This window comes from Grammomys surdaster, unplaced genomic scaffold (genome assembly GCF_004785775.1).
Source record: "Grammomys surdaster isolate TR1022 unplaced genomic scaffold, NIH_TR_1.0 129, whole genome shotgun sequence".
Taxonomy (NCBI): domain Eukaryota; kingdom Metazoa; phylum Chordata; class Mammalia; order Rodentia; family Muridae; genus Grammomys; species Grammomys surdaster.
In genome coordinates this window covers 12,202,011-12,215,752 of record NW_021604587.1, presented here as the reverse complement: position 1 = coordinate 12,215,752, position 13,742 = coordinate 12,202,011, and the positions used below count along the sequence as shown (strand labels likewise).

The 13,742-nt window shown below is 38.5% G+C and overlaps 1 protein-coding gene across 1 annotated transcript in view; it reads right to left on the bottom strand.

The window, feature by feature from the left end:
- The window catches only part of Pak5 (p21 (RAC1) activated kinase 5), a 90,626-nt gene extending 77,337 nt beyond the window's left edge, over positions 1-13,289 (bottom strand). Inside the window, exon 1 of the mRNA XM_028756324.1 lies at positions 13,086-13,289. Within this exon, the coding sequence (XP_028612157.1) occupies positions 13,086-13,289 (204 nt within the window). The remainder of the gene's footprint in view (positions 1-13,085) is intronic.
- Positions 13,290-13,742: the final 453 nt, after the last annotated feature.

Here is a 13,742-nt window from a genome sequence, read left to right as displayed (position 1 = left end):
GAGCAGTGCATGGCTAACACAGATTCTCCTCCTCCTCCTCCTCCTCCTCCTCCTCCTCCTCCTCCTCCTCCTCCTCCTCCTCCTCCTTCTCCTCCTCCTTCTTCTAGGTAGCAATATGCATGTAGTTCTAAGCATACCATGAATATGTAATCACTTCATTTTCACAGTACACCTCTGTACACCTGTGAGCATCTAACACAGACATCATTGTACAGAGGAAAAGTCAGGCACGGAGACAAGAGTTGCCCAATGTAATGCAGCACATTCAATCAGTAAGCTAGTAGAGTCCAAGTGTTTGAAAGGACTCTTTAATAATAACATCTTTACTAGTATTTCTTGAACAGGAGTCATTTTTTAACCCCCTTCCCCAGAATATTGGAAATTTTTTGTCATACTTTTGATTTAACAACTGAGAGAGGGGGTAAAAGCCAGATATACTGCTAGCCCACCTTCACAGCACTGAACTCGTCACCTCACAGAGACAGGCACAGGCTTACCCAGCTTTTGTAACTGTCCCAAATCCTGCTCTGAGATAAGTTAAAGCATCTCTGTCAAGAGTTGTTTGTAGATTAGCAGGATGGCACTAGCTAGGCTCACTATAAAGGCTCCCCCAGACTCACTAAATTAAAATATCTGCATTTGAATGATGTCTCCAGGTGGTCCATTTAAGAGGCAGCATATTCTAATACAAACTCTAGCACTCTCTGACACATCTTGAGTAAGACAAACCCCAAATATAATTCTCATTTCCATACAGACACAGAGAAAAAAATGTTGGAAACATAAGTGGAAACAGGGATGGGAAGAAAATGGTAGCCCCAGCAGACGGGTAACACCAGAAATTAGAATCTTCTTTATCAGACCATTTATGAGGAGCAAATCCAACCAGAAGTCTATCTCTGTGTAGGACTAAGAAAGAGAAAGAAATAGTGTTTAAACTCTGTCCTCAAGACCAAGAATAGAAAACAGACAGAACAGAAGCCCAGTAAACACATTCATGGTCTACAGGTATCAAGGAGCTAACACAACTCAGGCATAGAAAGCAGGGCACGGGGATAGAGACATGACTCAGCAGTGTGTATTGCTATCGCAGATGATCCATGCTGGGCAGTACACAGTGTCTTATAACTTCATCTCTAAAGGGACAACTCCCTCTTCTGGCTTAGCACATGACATTAGCACATGCACACAAGACATGCACACACAATAAATCTTTAAACATGGAAGTAGGACAATTGTCAAGGATATGCTCACAAACCAGCAGGCCCTGAAAGTTCCTTGTATATGTAGACCAAGAACTGGCATGATAAAAAAAAAATAGTGGGATGAAGGTCTTCCTACCTATTTGCTGGGGTTTCTATGTATTTCCTTAAAGTGAGACTTCTAATACATCTTCCCAATCCGGTTGTAAAGCAAACACACTTCTAAAAATGTTCAGGATTATCTTTCAAGAAACTGAGTGTTAATAAAAAGAAGATGCAGAGTTCCTGCCTGAAAGAGCTGAGTCTAAGTTCTCAGAACCCAAAAGTCCAGTGCATCAGCCATTAGAGGTTTCTTGTAATACTGAGTTTAGTAGCAGACACTTAGACCAGCATAGCCAGGAACAGTTTTTTTTCTTTTTTTATTAACCTTTTAATAGTAGTTTCCTCTCTTGATCTGTCGAACAGTAATATGCTGCTTAGAAATAAATAGTTGTTTGAAATAAATGCTGTTTGAAATAAATAGTTTTATCGATAGAAAACAGTCTACAGTGAAGGGAATTTTCTTAAGAATCCATGACAAATTGATAAAAATGAGGATCTGACAGTTCTCCCCAAACAGCCTATAGTTGCTATCTTAGTGTCCCAATTTTCATAAGATGCTTAATGAGAGATAAAATTAGATCTCTCAGGTTCCAAGTGCGACTAGGCAAAGGGATAGCTTTTTCAGTTTAGATTGAGGATTCTTTTCAGTATACCCCTATTGCCAGGAGGGTAGAGCTGAGGTTAATAAGTTTACCGTGATATTTCAGCTGAAACAGAATTCCCAGCTATTGAGGCATAGATATATAGCCTTATCATTGGCAAGTTCAGCTGTTAGGGCTCTACATTAGGTAAGAGCTTGTGATTGTGAAATTTGATGTGCAACTTCAAGAATGGCTAGTTCAGGGAGCAGGGAGGCCATGGTGGAGAGCCAGCAGTATGCATATGAAGGTTTATTCATTTGCTTCTTGGCAAATACTTTCATTAGCATTTGCTACTTATATATTCTGCTGAATCACTTGAGGACATGGGGTTGCATGAATAGAAGTCCCCACAAAAGGCCCTGCACATGTTGCATGTAGAAAGCTAAGACTTACTGCTGTCAGGACAGGAGATGATAGTTGGTATTTAAAGTGATTTCCTTATTCGACTCTTTCTTTCATGGATTGAAGTTCATAGGTTAAACCCAGACCATCTAAATGGTAGAGTCAAAGGCATCCCTTACCTGTATCACCTTTACAATAGATTTTTATTATCTTATGAGAAATCATGATACCTTATCTAAGAACACTATGTACTACTTTCTTTTTAGACTTTTTTTTTTTAAGACTCTTACTATCAGAAATTAGGGAGTGTGATGATTATAGGAACGAGCTTTAGAGTCACATAGTTTTGGGACTTGATTCAGTTTTGTTCTTTTGTTTGTATGTTTTTATTTTTTTGTTGCCATCTATGAAACTTCTGATATATATTGAGATAGGATCTTACTGTATACTCTAGGCTGATCTTGAATGCATGGCAATCCTGCTGAATAAGCCTTCCAAGCATTGAGATGACAGTCATGAGCTAACAAATCCTGGCTCATATTCTATATTTCTCTAAGTCTTGATTTCTTCACCTAAAAGACAGACTTAGACTTGCCCACTTCAAAGGATGATTTGACAATTATGTGAGACATGGTATCAGCCCATTATCTCTTAAAGCTACATAACAAATACCTCATACTCAGTGTCAAACTGAGTAGTAGGTAGAGGGGCTTTGCTTCAGGTTAAAAGGATGTAGGTAGTATGTATGACCTGATGTGCACCAAATATGCTTACTCTCCAGGAGTTACTGAGTTTTCCAGGGCATGGGTCTCTTAAGATGATACAGGATGGAAATCTTAGCTACACATGACATACTTGTGTTCACATCAAGGCAGAGACTGTGAAAGCCCCATGGCCAAACCTAAATTTAAGGTCCATCATGAGGCTGTGGCAAAAGAAATGTAGGCTCTAGTTTAGTAATTTAGTCAATCATACATAGTATCTGTGAAGCAACTATAGAATCTACATTCTTAGCTTCTGATAGTCAAGGTCATGAGTGGTCACCTGGATTTCTGATTCATGCACACTTCACTCCATTTTTTGCTAACTTCTCCAGGACAATCAGTCTTGTGTTATACAAAACAGACTAGAAAATTTCCCCATGATAAAATATACCATCAGGATCCTCACTTATTTAAGATTACAGCATAAACTTCTATGGTTGGAATTATAATTTTCTTTTTGATCATCTTCCTATCAAAAGCAAATACTGTGAGGGATGCACACACACAAATTAGTTATTAACCCTTTGTAGAAAAAAACCTCAAAGAGAGATAGACTGCAGAGCAACTGGAGGCAGCTTGTGAGAATATAGAGTATAATTCAACTTAGAAATTGGGTGGATTTGGATTCAGTCAAGGTTTCTTCCCCCTCACTACTGGCTCAATACTTCATTAGTCATTGCATGAATGCCACAAATAATAAATATTGAACATTTTGTGCTCTATAAACATCATCTAGTGTTTGCCAATGGTATTCATTTTGGTCAGGCCTGTTCCCTAGTATAGAGCAACAAAGCTTCAGATCACCATAGACTTGAAGTCTGCTTTTCTTCCACATCAGCCTCTAACCTGTAAGCAGAGCTGAATAAGAAATCAGCTTTAAGTGTTGTAAGAATGCATGTTTTGTGTTGGGGTATAGTGAGCTCCTTCATTTCTTCTCTGGGGTTGAGATTGAAGGCTTTCACTGGGAAATGCTGAGAAAGGCACTGGATTGTATCAGGTAGTGCCCAGATATAGACTTGACCCTCTTTGCCATAAATGATTTCCTAAAGTAGCCAATGACTGCACTGAATGCCACATTCATGTGTGTTTTCTTTGGTCTTAAGAATGACAGGAGATGCTAAACTGTGATGGTGAGAGAAATGGCAACTGTTCTTCATGGGATGTCTTTCAGTGCTACAGTTTTTATTGTGAACCTGGAAGCTGCCTTCCAAATGCCAGAGTTGTGGAATAAGAAAAACTAGTTAACTTTTCCAAGTTCTCTCATTAATTTATGGTTGTGGCATAATCTGTTTATGATCAATTGTTACACTGATGTCAGGATGAACCTGCCAAGAAGCCTGCAGGAGATAACTGGTCAACCTACTATGCTTTTCAACATGGAAACAGGGCAACTACCTCCAGTGATGCTTTCCCTGAGTATAGTCACTCTGAAAATGGCAGCTTTTATTTACTAGTAACAATAAGGCCATTTGAATTTGGTTATTCAAACCTAGGAAATTTTAAGATGGCTTAAGTAAGATACTACAGAGTACTTATGCAAAGAAAGACGGCAGTTACAACTTCTTATGAGTAATTATATGGAACTGAACTTAGGCTGTACTTTCTAACTTTAAGAGTTCAGTGAGGAAGAGAGAAACAGGGAAGGAAGAAAGAAGGGATTGGCAGAAGCCTGCCTGTCACAAGTTCCTTCTTTCTGTAAAAGCAGTGGATGTGTGTGTGTGTGTGTGTGTGTGTGTGTGTGTGCATGTGTTGGGGGATTGGTGATTGGGGTCATGCTGATAGCAGACAAGCCATTGACAGTGATGGGCTATTTATGGAGTCAGTATTACTGATGAAACAAAACTTAATTATCTGGCGGTGGCAAGAATGTCTAGGGAGAAACTCTGAACTCTTATAACTCTTAAATGTACATATGTATAAACAGACAGATATACATTTGGTAATTAATTACTGCTGGCAGCAGCAGGGAATTAAATAAGGGATTGTTAGAGGTCATTTCTTTCTTTCCCTGAAGCCTTGCCTCTAGATGGCCAGGCAAGAAGCAGGCTTGTAGCTTATTGACTCTTTGTGAAGCCAGAAAAGAAAGTCACACTTGCAGAAAGAAAAAGGTTTTCATAAACAAATATGCACACGCGCACATATTCATACACATACACACATATGTTCTTATTGGGCCCAACTCTCTGTGTCATCGACTTATATACTTACAAACGCACATCTATAATTACAAATAAATATATGTATTTAGTGAATTGAGTCAAAGCTCCCAAGAGCAGGTTTCACTGAGCAAGCATCAATGCAGAAAAAAACATTATCATTCTGGATGAAAAATAGTCTCCAAACTTTATTGCTCATAGAAGGAAAAGGTGTCTAGCTTTTTATTTCTGAATGAAAGAAGCGTTATGAGTAAGAAAAAGCCTGTCTAAGGAAAAGACACTCTCTTATTGTTGTCCGTAGCATTTATACTTTCTGAGGAGAATAGATCACATGGTTTTCCAAAGTTGTTAACATTCCAAAAGTTCATCATAAATCAAACAAGAAGTTACAGCAGGAATGTTTACATGAGTTTCCATTAAGACTAATTATCTAATTAAACATTCATTATCTGTCACTAGCTCCACAAATTCATTAAAAGTTTAAAACAATAATTCTTATACTTAGCACTGTTTTATCAAGAAGCAAATCATCTGCCTGGTGTCTCATTAAAATTTTAAAGTTTTGTATAGATAAATCCAATCAATATTTTATCTCCCATCCTTGTACCTACACTGAATTGTTTACTCCCAGTTTATGATCTTTAGTTATTAGATAATAGTTTCACAGCTAGCCTACAAGGAATGTTTTCCCTGATCGTAATTTGGTCTAAGCCTGCTTTCTATTGTAGTGCAATTAGCCCATGACACCTAAAGGATTACAGAGCCCTCATTGCAGCTTTTTCTATAGAGGGCTCAAAACTTCTTGTATAAATTGAGGAATTCAATAAAATCATTATTCGGAATTATCAAATCATTAATTTGTCTACATAGTGTTACTACAAGGGAGTGGATCTTTGTTGATCGCAGAAAATCTGCCCAATAAGGTGGGCTTATGCCAAGAAATTATTAGACTAATTTAATAATGACAGGAAAGGTATGTCAGCAGTAAGAGTCAATCCTGAGATGAGATTTCTGAAGGCCTTGGAATTCAGAATTTTACCCATTACAGATCATGCAAAAACAGTGTCCTAGGCATAGCTGGAAAGTCATCTGGTAGCCATAGCCTCTCCTAGATGGTTCCTGACAAGGGCTGAAGAAGGATAAGGGGAGGTGAGAAAAGAGAGAGGGGGAATGATTTTTAGGAGAGGAGATATGTTTGCAGGGTGTACACTTTGAAGCCTAGCTTCATCATAAAGTGGAAAATTGTTGACATTTCCCAGACATGAAGAGATCATGTGCATGAAGACCTTGACTTTGCTTATAGTCTTCTCCCCCTACTTGAAAAAAAAAGTCCATCTTACCCAGTACTTATTCTGGCATGCAAGATATGTGTTTCCCTAGTCCTTATGCTGGCAAATTGGTTGAAAAGACATATTTTCAATTGCAGTGGGAAGTTTTGAGAAATAAAAGGGATGGGGAAGCCTGAGAGAGGCTGTCTGTTGTCTTCACTGGGTTTTTAAAGTGGAGAATATGAGAGATTTTGACAGAAGATGAACCATCTGTCCTCCTGGTGGGTGGACTGGTTCTGATCAAATAGACAAACACTGATGTAGTTCTTTTGAAGTGGAATTTTTACAAATAGTTTAAAAACATGGTTAAATTTCCATATAAGTTTTATTTTATAATTACATTCTGTTTTTCACTGAAATTATCTTTGTGAAAAGTATACTGTTTATTCTGGAAGAGATGTTTTGTGTGTGTGTGTGTGTGTGTGTGTGTTTTTTCAGCAGTCTTTTGGCAGTTGGATAGCTGGAAGAACTTCCTGAATTTCAACTTTTCAACTTTCAATGATGACTCCCACACCTAGCCTACAAGATTCTATAGTATATCAACATTGCAGGTAAACTTTAAATTTGATCTGATCTTTAAATGAATCAATTGATTTTTTTAAAAGAACAATTTCTGGATGCAAGACTAGAATCTTCAGCTATAGAGGATATCAGGCACCAAACTCTTAATTGTAGATTCTGAATGCTCTGCATATCTGCTATCAGGTCCCTGCTTTCCTGGTTCTGACACCATCTCCTTCTAGTCTCCCTGGCACTCTCTGAACCACCCCTGTAGGTGGTCTATTTACTCTTTATACTCACTACACTTGGTTTTGATACAGGGTGTCTGGATCACTTCTTCCTTCTGCCTGTGAATATTTCCCATTTTTAAGACTACCCTGGACTCATTGATAGATAAGCTATGATGTTCACCCACCGATGTGGAGATTCAGAAATGAAAAGATGTAGTCCAGCTGGGTCAACATTAAGGCATCAGGTTTCATGAGCTAAAATAGATGTTTCTATATCCAACATTGTATCATAGTAGAGAAAGATATATACAAGACAGAGCTGAAACTATATTGAAGTAGAGAATAGGTAAGTTATAGTAGATTGGATCTATTGGCTTTAAGAGGAGGTGTATGGAAAACAACAGAATGAAAATGAGGAGAGCAGTCACTTAGTTAAACTGATATGTAGTGTGAGGACCATAGTATAGGGCAAGAAGCAGGCATGGAAGTCAGAAAAGTCTCCCTGGGCCATTCCTCACTGTCACAGTTTCACTTAGTGAAGAGTGTGACAAACAACTGCTACAGTTTGATTTCTTAATGAATATTCTTAGAAACTAGAAACTACAGAGCCCCTCTGATGTTAGAAAGCATATAGTTGTCCTATAGTTTAGGGACATGCATTTCAAAAGATATTAAAGGCAAATGGAGAATCCCCCAAAAATGGGACTAAGTTGGCAAAGTAAAAATATTTGGGCTCTTGGTGTGCAATAATGAATCATGAACAAGGAGAAAGAGCATTACAAAGGAATAGAAATGGATTCATTATTTTAGAAGAATCTGACATAAACTATAACAAGGGGGAAAACAAGAGTGGTCACCGAGAATGGAGCAGCCAGACCTGGAAATTCTCTTCTTTTCATTTTTCTGTTTTGTCTTCTTAAGGTTATTTTTAATGCAGTGGGTAGAGGTCAAAGATACAGAAAGGAAGAGAGACAACCTTTGGAATGTTATAAAATGCTGACAATTGCAGAGATGGAGAAGGCACAGGAGAGCCAGCTTGGCTCTGGCATTATCTACAATCCTCAGCCTTCACAGAATAAAGAGAAGGCTGTTAACCCAGCTAGGAGAACGATATCCAAAGACAAGCAACAGAGTCCGATTCAAAGACTCTCCAATTATTAGGGGACCCAAATGAAGACTGGGTCCAAATGAAAGCTGCTCATCTGTTACATATGTATAGGAAGCCTAGGTCCAGACCATGTATGCTCTTTGGTTGGTGGTTCAGTCTCTGTGAGGCCACATTGGCCCAGAATTGTTGGTTCTATAGTTCTTCTTGTAGTGTCCTTGACCTATACGGCTGGCTTCCTCAATGCTTCCCTTGACTCTTCCGCAAGACTTCGTGAGCTCAGCCTAATGTTTGGCTGTGGGTCTCTGCCTGTTTCTATCCACTGCTGGATATCTTAGGAGAGAGTTATGCTAGGTTACTGTCTACAAATATAGCAGACATATCATAATAGCAGACATATCAGAGTATCATTGATAGTGTCAAGTGTTGGCTCTCTCCCATGGGATGGGTTTCAAGTCAGGCCAGTCATTGATTGGTCATTCCTTCAATCTCTGCTCCATCTTTACCCCTGTTCATCTTGTAGACAGGGAAAATGTTGGGTTGAATGCTTTGTGGCTGGGGTGGTGTCTCTCTTCCTCTACTGGAATTCTTACTTTCCCCCTAGCTGAGCTACCTAGTCTGGTCTCAGTAAGGAAGAGGATTCTCTTAGTATTGATGCCACTTGATATGCCAGTGTGAGTTGGTACCCAATGAGGGGAGAGGGAGGGTGGAAGGAAAGAGGGGTGGGAGAAAGGAAGGGAATCATAGGAGAGGAAGGAGGGGGCTGCGATCGTGTTATAAAGTGACCAAATAAATTAATCAAAAAAGAAACGTTTGAAGAACAGTCAACATCTTATCACTACAGACACAAAATAGCAAATCTCTCAACTCTCCACAGAAAAGCTTCTTCTTTATCATTCTACACATCCCTGAAAGGCTCAGTAAATGCCTATATGGTACAGTGTTTCCTGGACAATACAGGGGATTTGCACAGATGAACTGACAGTCACTGTGACCTTAGCAAGATCAAGGCAGATGGAATCCCATCAAGGAGGGAAATACAACCCCTAGCTGAGGAGATATTGGCAATTAATTGCTGTTGAGACAGACAGACCAGGGGAGAGAGAGAGAGAGAGAGAGAGAGAGAGAGAGAGAGAGAGAGAGAGAGAGAGAGAGAGAATTTTTTTTAAAGGATATGACCCTTAATAGATCAGTCAAACTTCAGAACAGGACTTAAATCCAAAAATATTTTGGAAGCACCAATATATTCCATGGATTTAAAAAAAGAAAAGGCCAAGTTGGGTGGGTATGGAGGTAGAATGGATCTTGGATTAAAGAGCAAATGTGATAAAAATACAATGTATAGGATTATCAAAGAATTAACACACTCATATGACATCTTTGAAATTACAAATTAGATAGATGTATATTAAAGGAGCCTTTGAAGGTTAGGGGCTAGGTAGATGGCTTAGAAGTTAAGAAACTTACTCCTCTTTCATTCCTAGTACTCATGTTGGGTGTTTTTACAACTGACTGTAACTCCACCTCTAGGGAAAATGACACCCTTGTAACCTCCAAGGGCATCCACATGCATGTGTGCATATATGCATATACTCTTTCACACAGAGATACATAAATAAATAATAAACCAATCCTCTAAAAGGGCCATGTTGTATAAAAGGTAGCTAAATCAGATAAAGGATGTAAGCATTACTTGACTCCAAACTTTTAAGTTAAATAAATTGTATTAAATTAAATCTGATAGGATATTATATCCAGTAATCTTTTGGAACTTGAACATTAACAGTCAAATAGTGAAGACAAAATTCTCTTTTCAGGACAATTAAAAAGAGAACAAGCCGGGCGGTGGTGGCGCACGCCTTTAATCCCAGCACTTGGGAGGCAGAGGCAGGCGGATTTCTGAGTTCGAGGCCAGCCTGGTCTACCGAGTGAGTTCCAGGACAGCCAGGGCTACACAGAGAAACCCTGCCTCGAAAAACCAAAAGAGAGAGAGAGAGAGAGAGAGAGAGAGAGAGAGAGAGAGAGAGAGAGAGAGAACAAACTGAGCACCACGTGAGGATCAAACTGCAGAAATCAAAAATACATTTGATGTGAGACTGAAATGTTTATGCTTAAACTTTTTGGTTTTGGATCGCCTCTAAATTTATTCAGGATCCAAAAGGCTTCAGTTTATGTAAGAATTAAAAACTACATACCATATAATATATTAAAATAAGAAGCTTTTAAAGCATAGGAGTCTAGAGTTCATGACACTTTAGGCATAAACCATGATGGTATGACATATGTTGCTTTCTAGAAAAGCCTGACGTAGCCCCAGTACATAATGAAAATGCCAAATGACTCTCAGTTCCTATGAACACAGTCTGATTTTGCACACTCAAAGAATCTCAGGTACCTAAGAGTTCCAGACTGTACTATGAGAACCAGGTACACATATGTTCATGATAATTGTAATCTGTTATAGCACAAACTTTATAGTGTCCTTCTCTAGCAAAATGGGCAAGTTATAAGAAGTTACAATTTAAACTAAACTCAAGTTTTCTATATGAATCAGAACTTTTATCTCAATTTTAAGTAAAAATGTTGAAAGATAGTTATACTGTACAGCATTGCAGTAAATTCTAAATACACCAAAATACTTAAAATAATTGCTACAATCCTAATTCATTATTAAAAGGAATTCAGGAGAAAATATTAGGAAGTGCTGATTGCTCATGTGAATGGGAAGTCCTGATGACCCTTCCCTATCAATTTTTCTCCATTTTGTTGCATCACTTACAGTGAATTACAGCCTGTAATAAAGAGAAAGGATTAACATGCTATACTTGCTTTAGCCCAGTGAAAACAATGCTTTCCCACTGAATTTTGAGGCAGAGTATTGATTGTTATGTAGCCCAGGCTAGCCTGAAACTTACACTTCTCTTATTTCTGTCTTCTGAATGTGTGGATTACAGGCACATGCCACTGTGTTCATCAGGAATATTGGTACTTACAGGATGTTCACATTATTCAGCAGGGCATCAATTTGTTGTCAATGCACACCATTGGGGGATTCCAGAAACACTAAATTAGAATCTCCCAGGTGATGTTGAGAGGGAAGAGGGTTGCACTAAGCCCTTTAGGACCAAGGTTGAGACCAGTAACCATTCAACCTTCCCTTTACATATATCGCACCTAATTCAGGAACACTAGGGTAATATTGCTTATGATGTTTTTATGAACAGACAAGTTGGGTAGAAAGTAAAAACAGTTTTGGTGTGGGAAGAAGAGACATTAGTAATAGACCCCAGGGTGTCACACATGCTAAGCACAGACTATATCACTGGTCAACATTTCCTGCTCTTGCCAAATGTTTAAAATTATTCCTCCCTTTGACTACTCAGATGATTTCAATCAGTCTATATTTTTGGGGCTTGGGGACGAAGAAGATCAATTTTTAACATAAATCTAAGATTCTGATAAAATTCTAGTTATCTTGAACATTTATTAACAGTATAAAATCACACTGATTGTGTGTTCTATGTAAATAAAAATCTGTCAATGTGCTCAAAGTCTGTCTTCAGACTCCCAGCCTTAGCAGCAGCAGGACATCAGTTCTACTGAATCAGAAACAGGTAGTGCTTCCTATCTGTATTGTGATGGTTTGTATAAAATGGCCTCCATAGGCCCATAGGGAGTGGCACTTTTAGAAGGTGTGGCCTTGTTGGAGGAAGCATATCACTGGAAGTGGGCTTTGAGGATCCAAAAGTTCAAGTTAGGTCTAATAGGTCACTGCCTCTTCTTGTTGCCTAGAGACACAGATGTAGAACTCTTAGCTTCTTCTCCAGCACCAAGTCTGCCTTCATCTTGCCATGCTTGCTGCATTCCATGATGCCAATGGACAAAACCTCAGAACTGTGAGCCAGCCCCAATTAAATGCTTTCCTTTAGAAGAGTTGCTATGGCCATGGTGTCTCTTTATAGAAATAGAAACCCTAAATTAAACATCTGTTTAATCAAAGCCTGTTAGGTGATTCTGATCTGTGGTGTATCTTGAGAAGCACTGGCATAAATAAGTCTGCACAGCTAGCTTCACAGAGACTTGAAGTGCCAGTGTGAGAGGGATATCCAGCAGGGCCCCTACCTGCACAGAAGAGAAGGGGATGGGGGACTGGGGATGGAGGATAGATTATGGAAGGAGGTGACCAGGAGGGCAACAGTGAGTGAGTAAATTTAGCCTATTCAAAGACTGAAATTATTTGCTAATATTTGAAATAGTTCTTTTTTAGACAATGAAAATAAATGTGAAGATACACATATTTACTATATAAACCTTATATATCTATACATACATGTTATTGTTTTATATACCTATAGATATTATTTATTACTATTAAAATCTCTTATTATATCATATAAGACTGGAAATATTTTGAAAACAAATAGAAGACAACAGAAATATGTCCAATAAAATATTTGATTAGAAGCTATTGATGATACTATCAGAGGAGATAGAGATTATTAACAGAAATAAAAATTCATTTGTAGCTTAATTTTACACCTTAATATTATAGTAACCAGTATCTGAAGTTTAAATTTCTTGTGTACTGCCAAATGAAGATTAACTGTGGTTAATATAGGGACATTTTAAAAAGTTACACAGTTTATAAAGCTGGCTCCTTTGGTCAAATCAGATCATGGACTGAAATTGACCCAAAGACAGAACCCTTGCATACCTTCATGGGAGCCAGCTGGATGGGTGTGATGCATGATGGATCCACCATGGGCTTGGGCCTGTTTGCTGTGTCTGCTAACAGACTGTGCCATTGCTGGGGAAGGCCAGTAAACTTCTGCTCTTGTGGATCAAATCCAGTATGAACCCTGTGTTCAAAGTTGGATGGGCCAGATATTTCAATCTTTTTCTTTTTCTTCCCAAACATGATGTAAAAACCTGGGAAAGACAAAGAGAAAATAAGTAGATTGTAGCTTGCAGCAAGAAGATACATTTATTTTTAATCATTCAGTTATATCATTTTAGTTAGTTTTCACAATACCATTTTCAAAAGTTAGAAGTTTGGTTGTCATGCTGTATAGATTAGATAATTTCATTCTAAACCTTTGTTATTGTCTTGAATGATCTCTGTGGAATACAGCTGCTTCTCCCATTGATGATGACTTTTTCTCATGTGACCTACACTGACCAATGGTCTGGACAATAAGCCAGTCTAGGGTAGGCATGTTTGGAGTCTCTGTGTGCCACAGCCTCAATGGACTTGGCATGAAGATTTCTTTGATAGATTATACTTTATCTTCTTCCTCAGTTTTAGAAGAAAAGATGTATGAAGCAGACATACAAGTCTATTCTGGAGTCAAGACCAGGCAATCCCAACTCA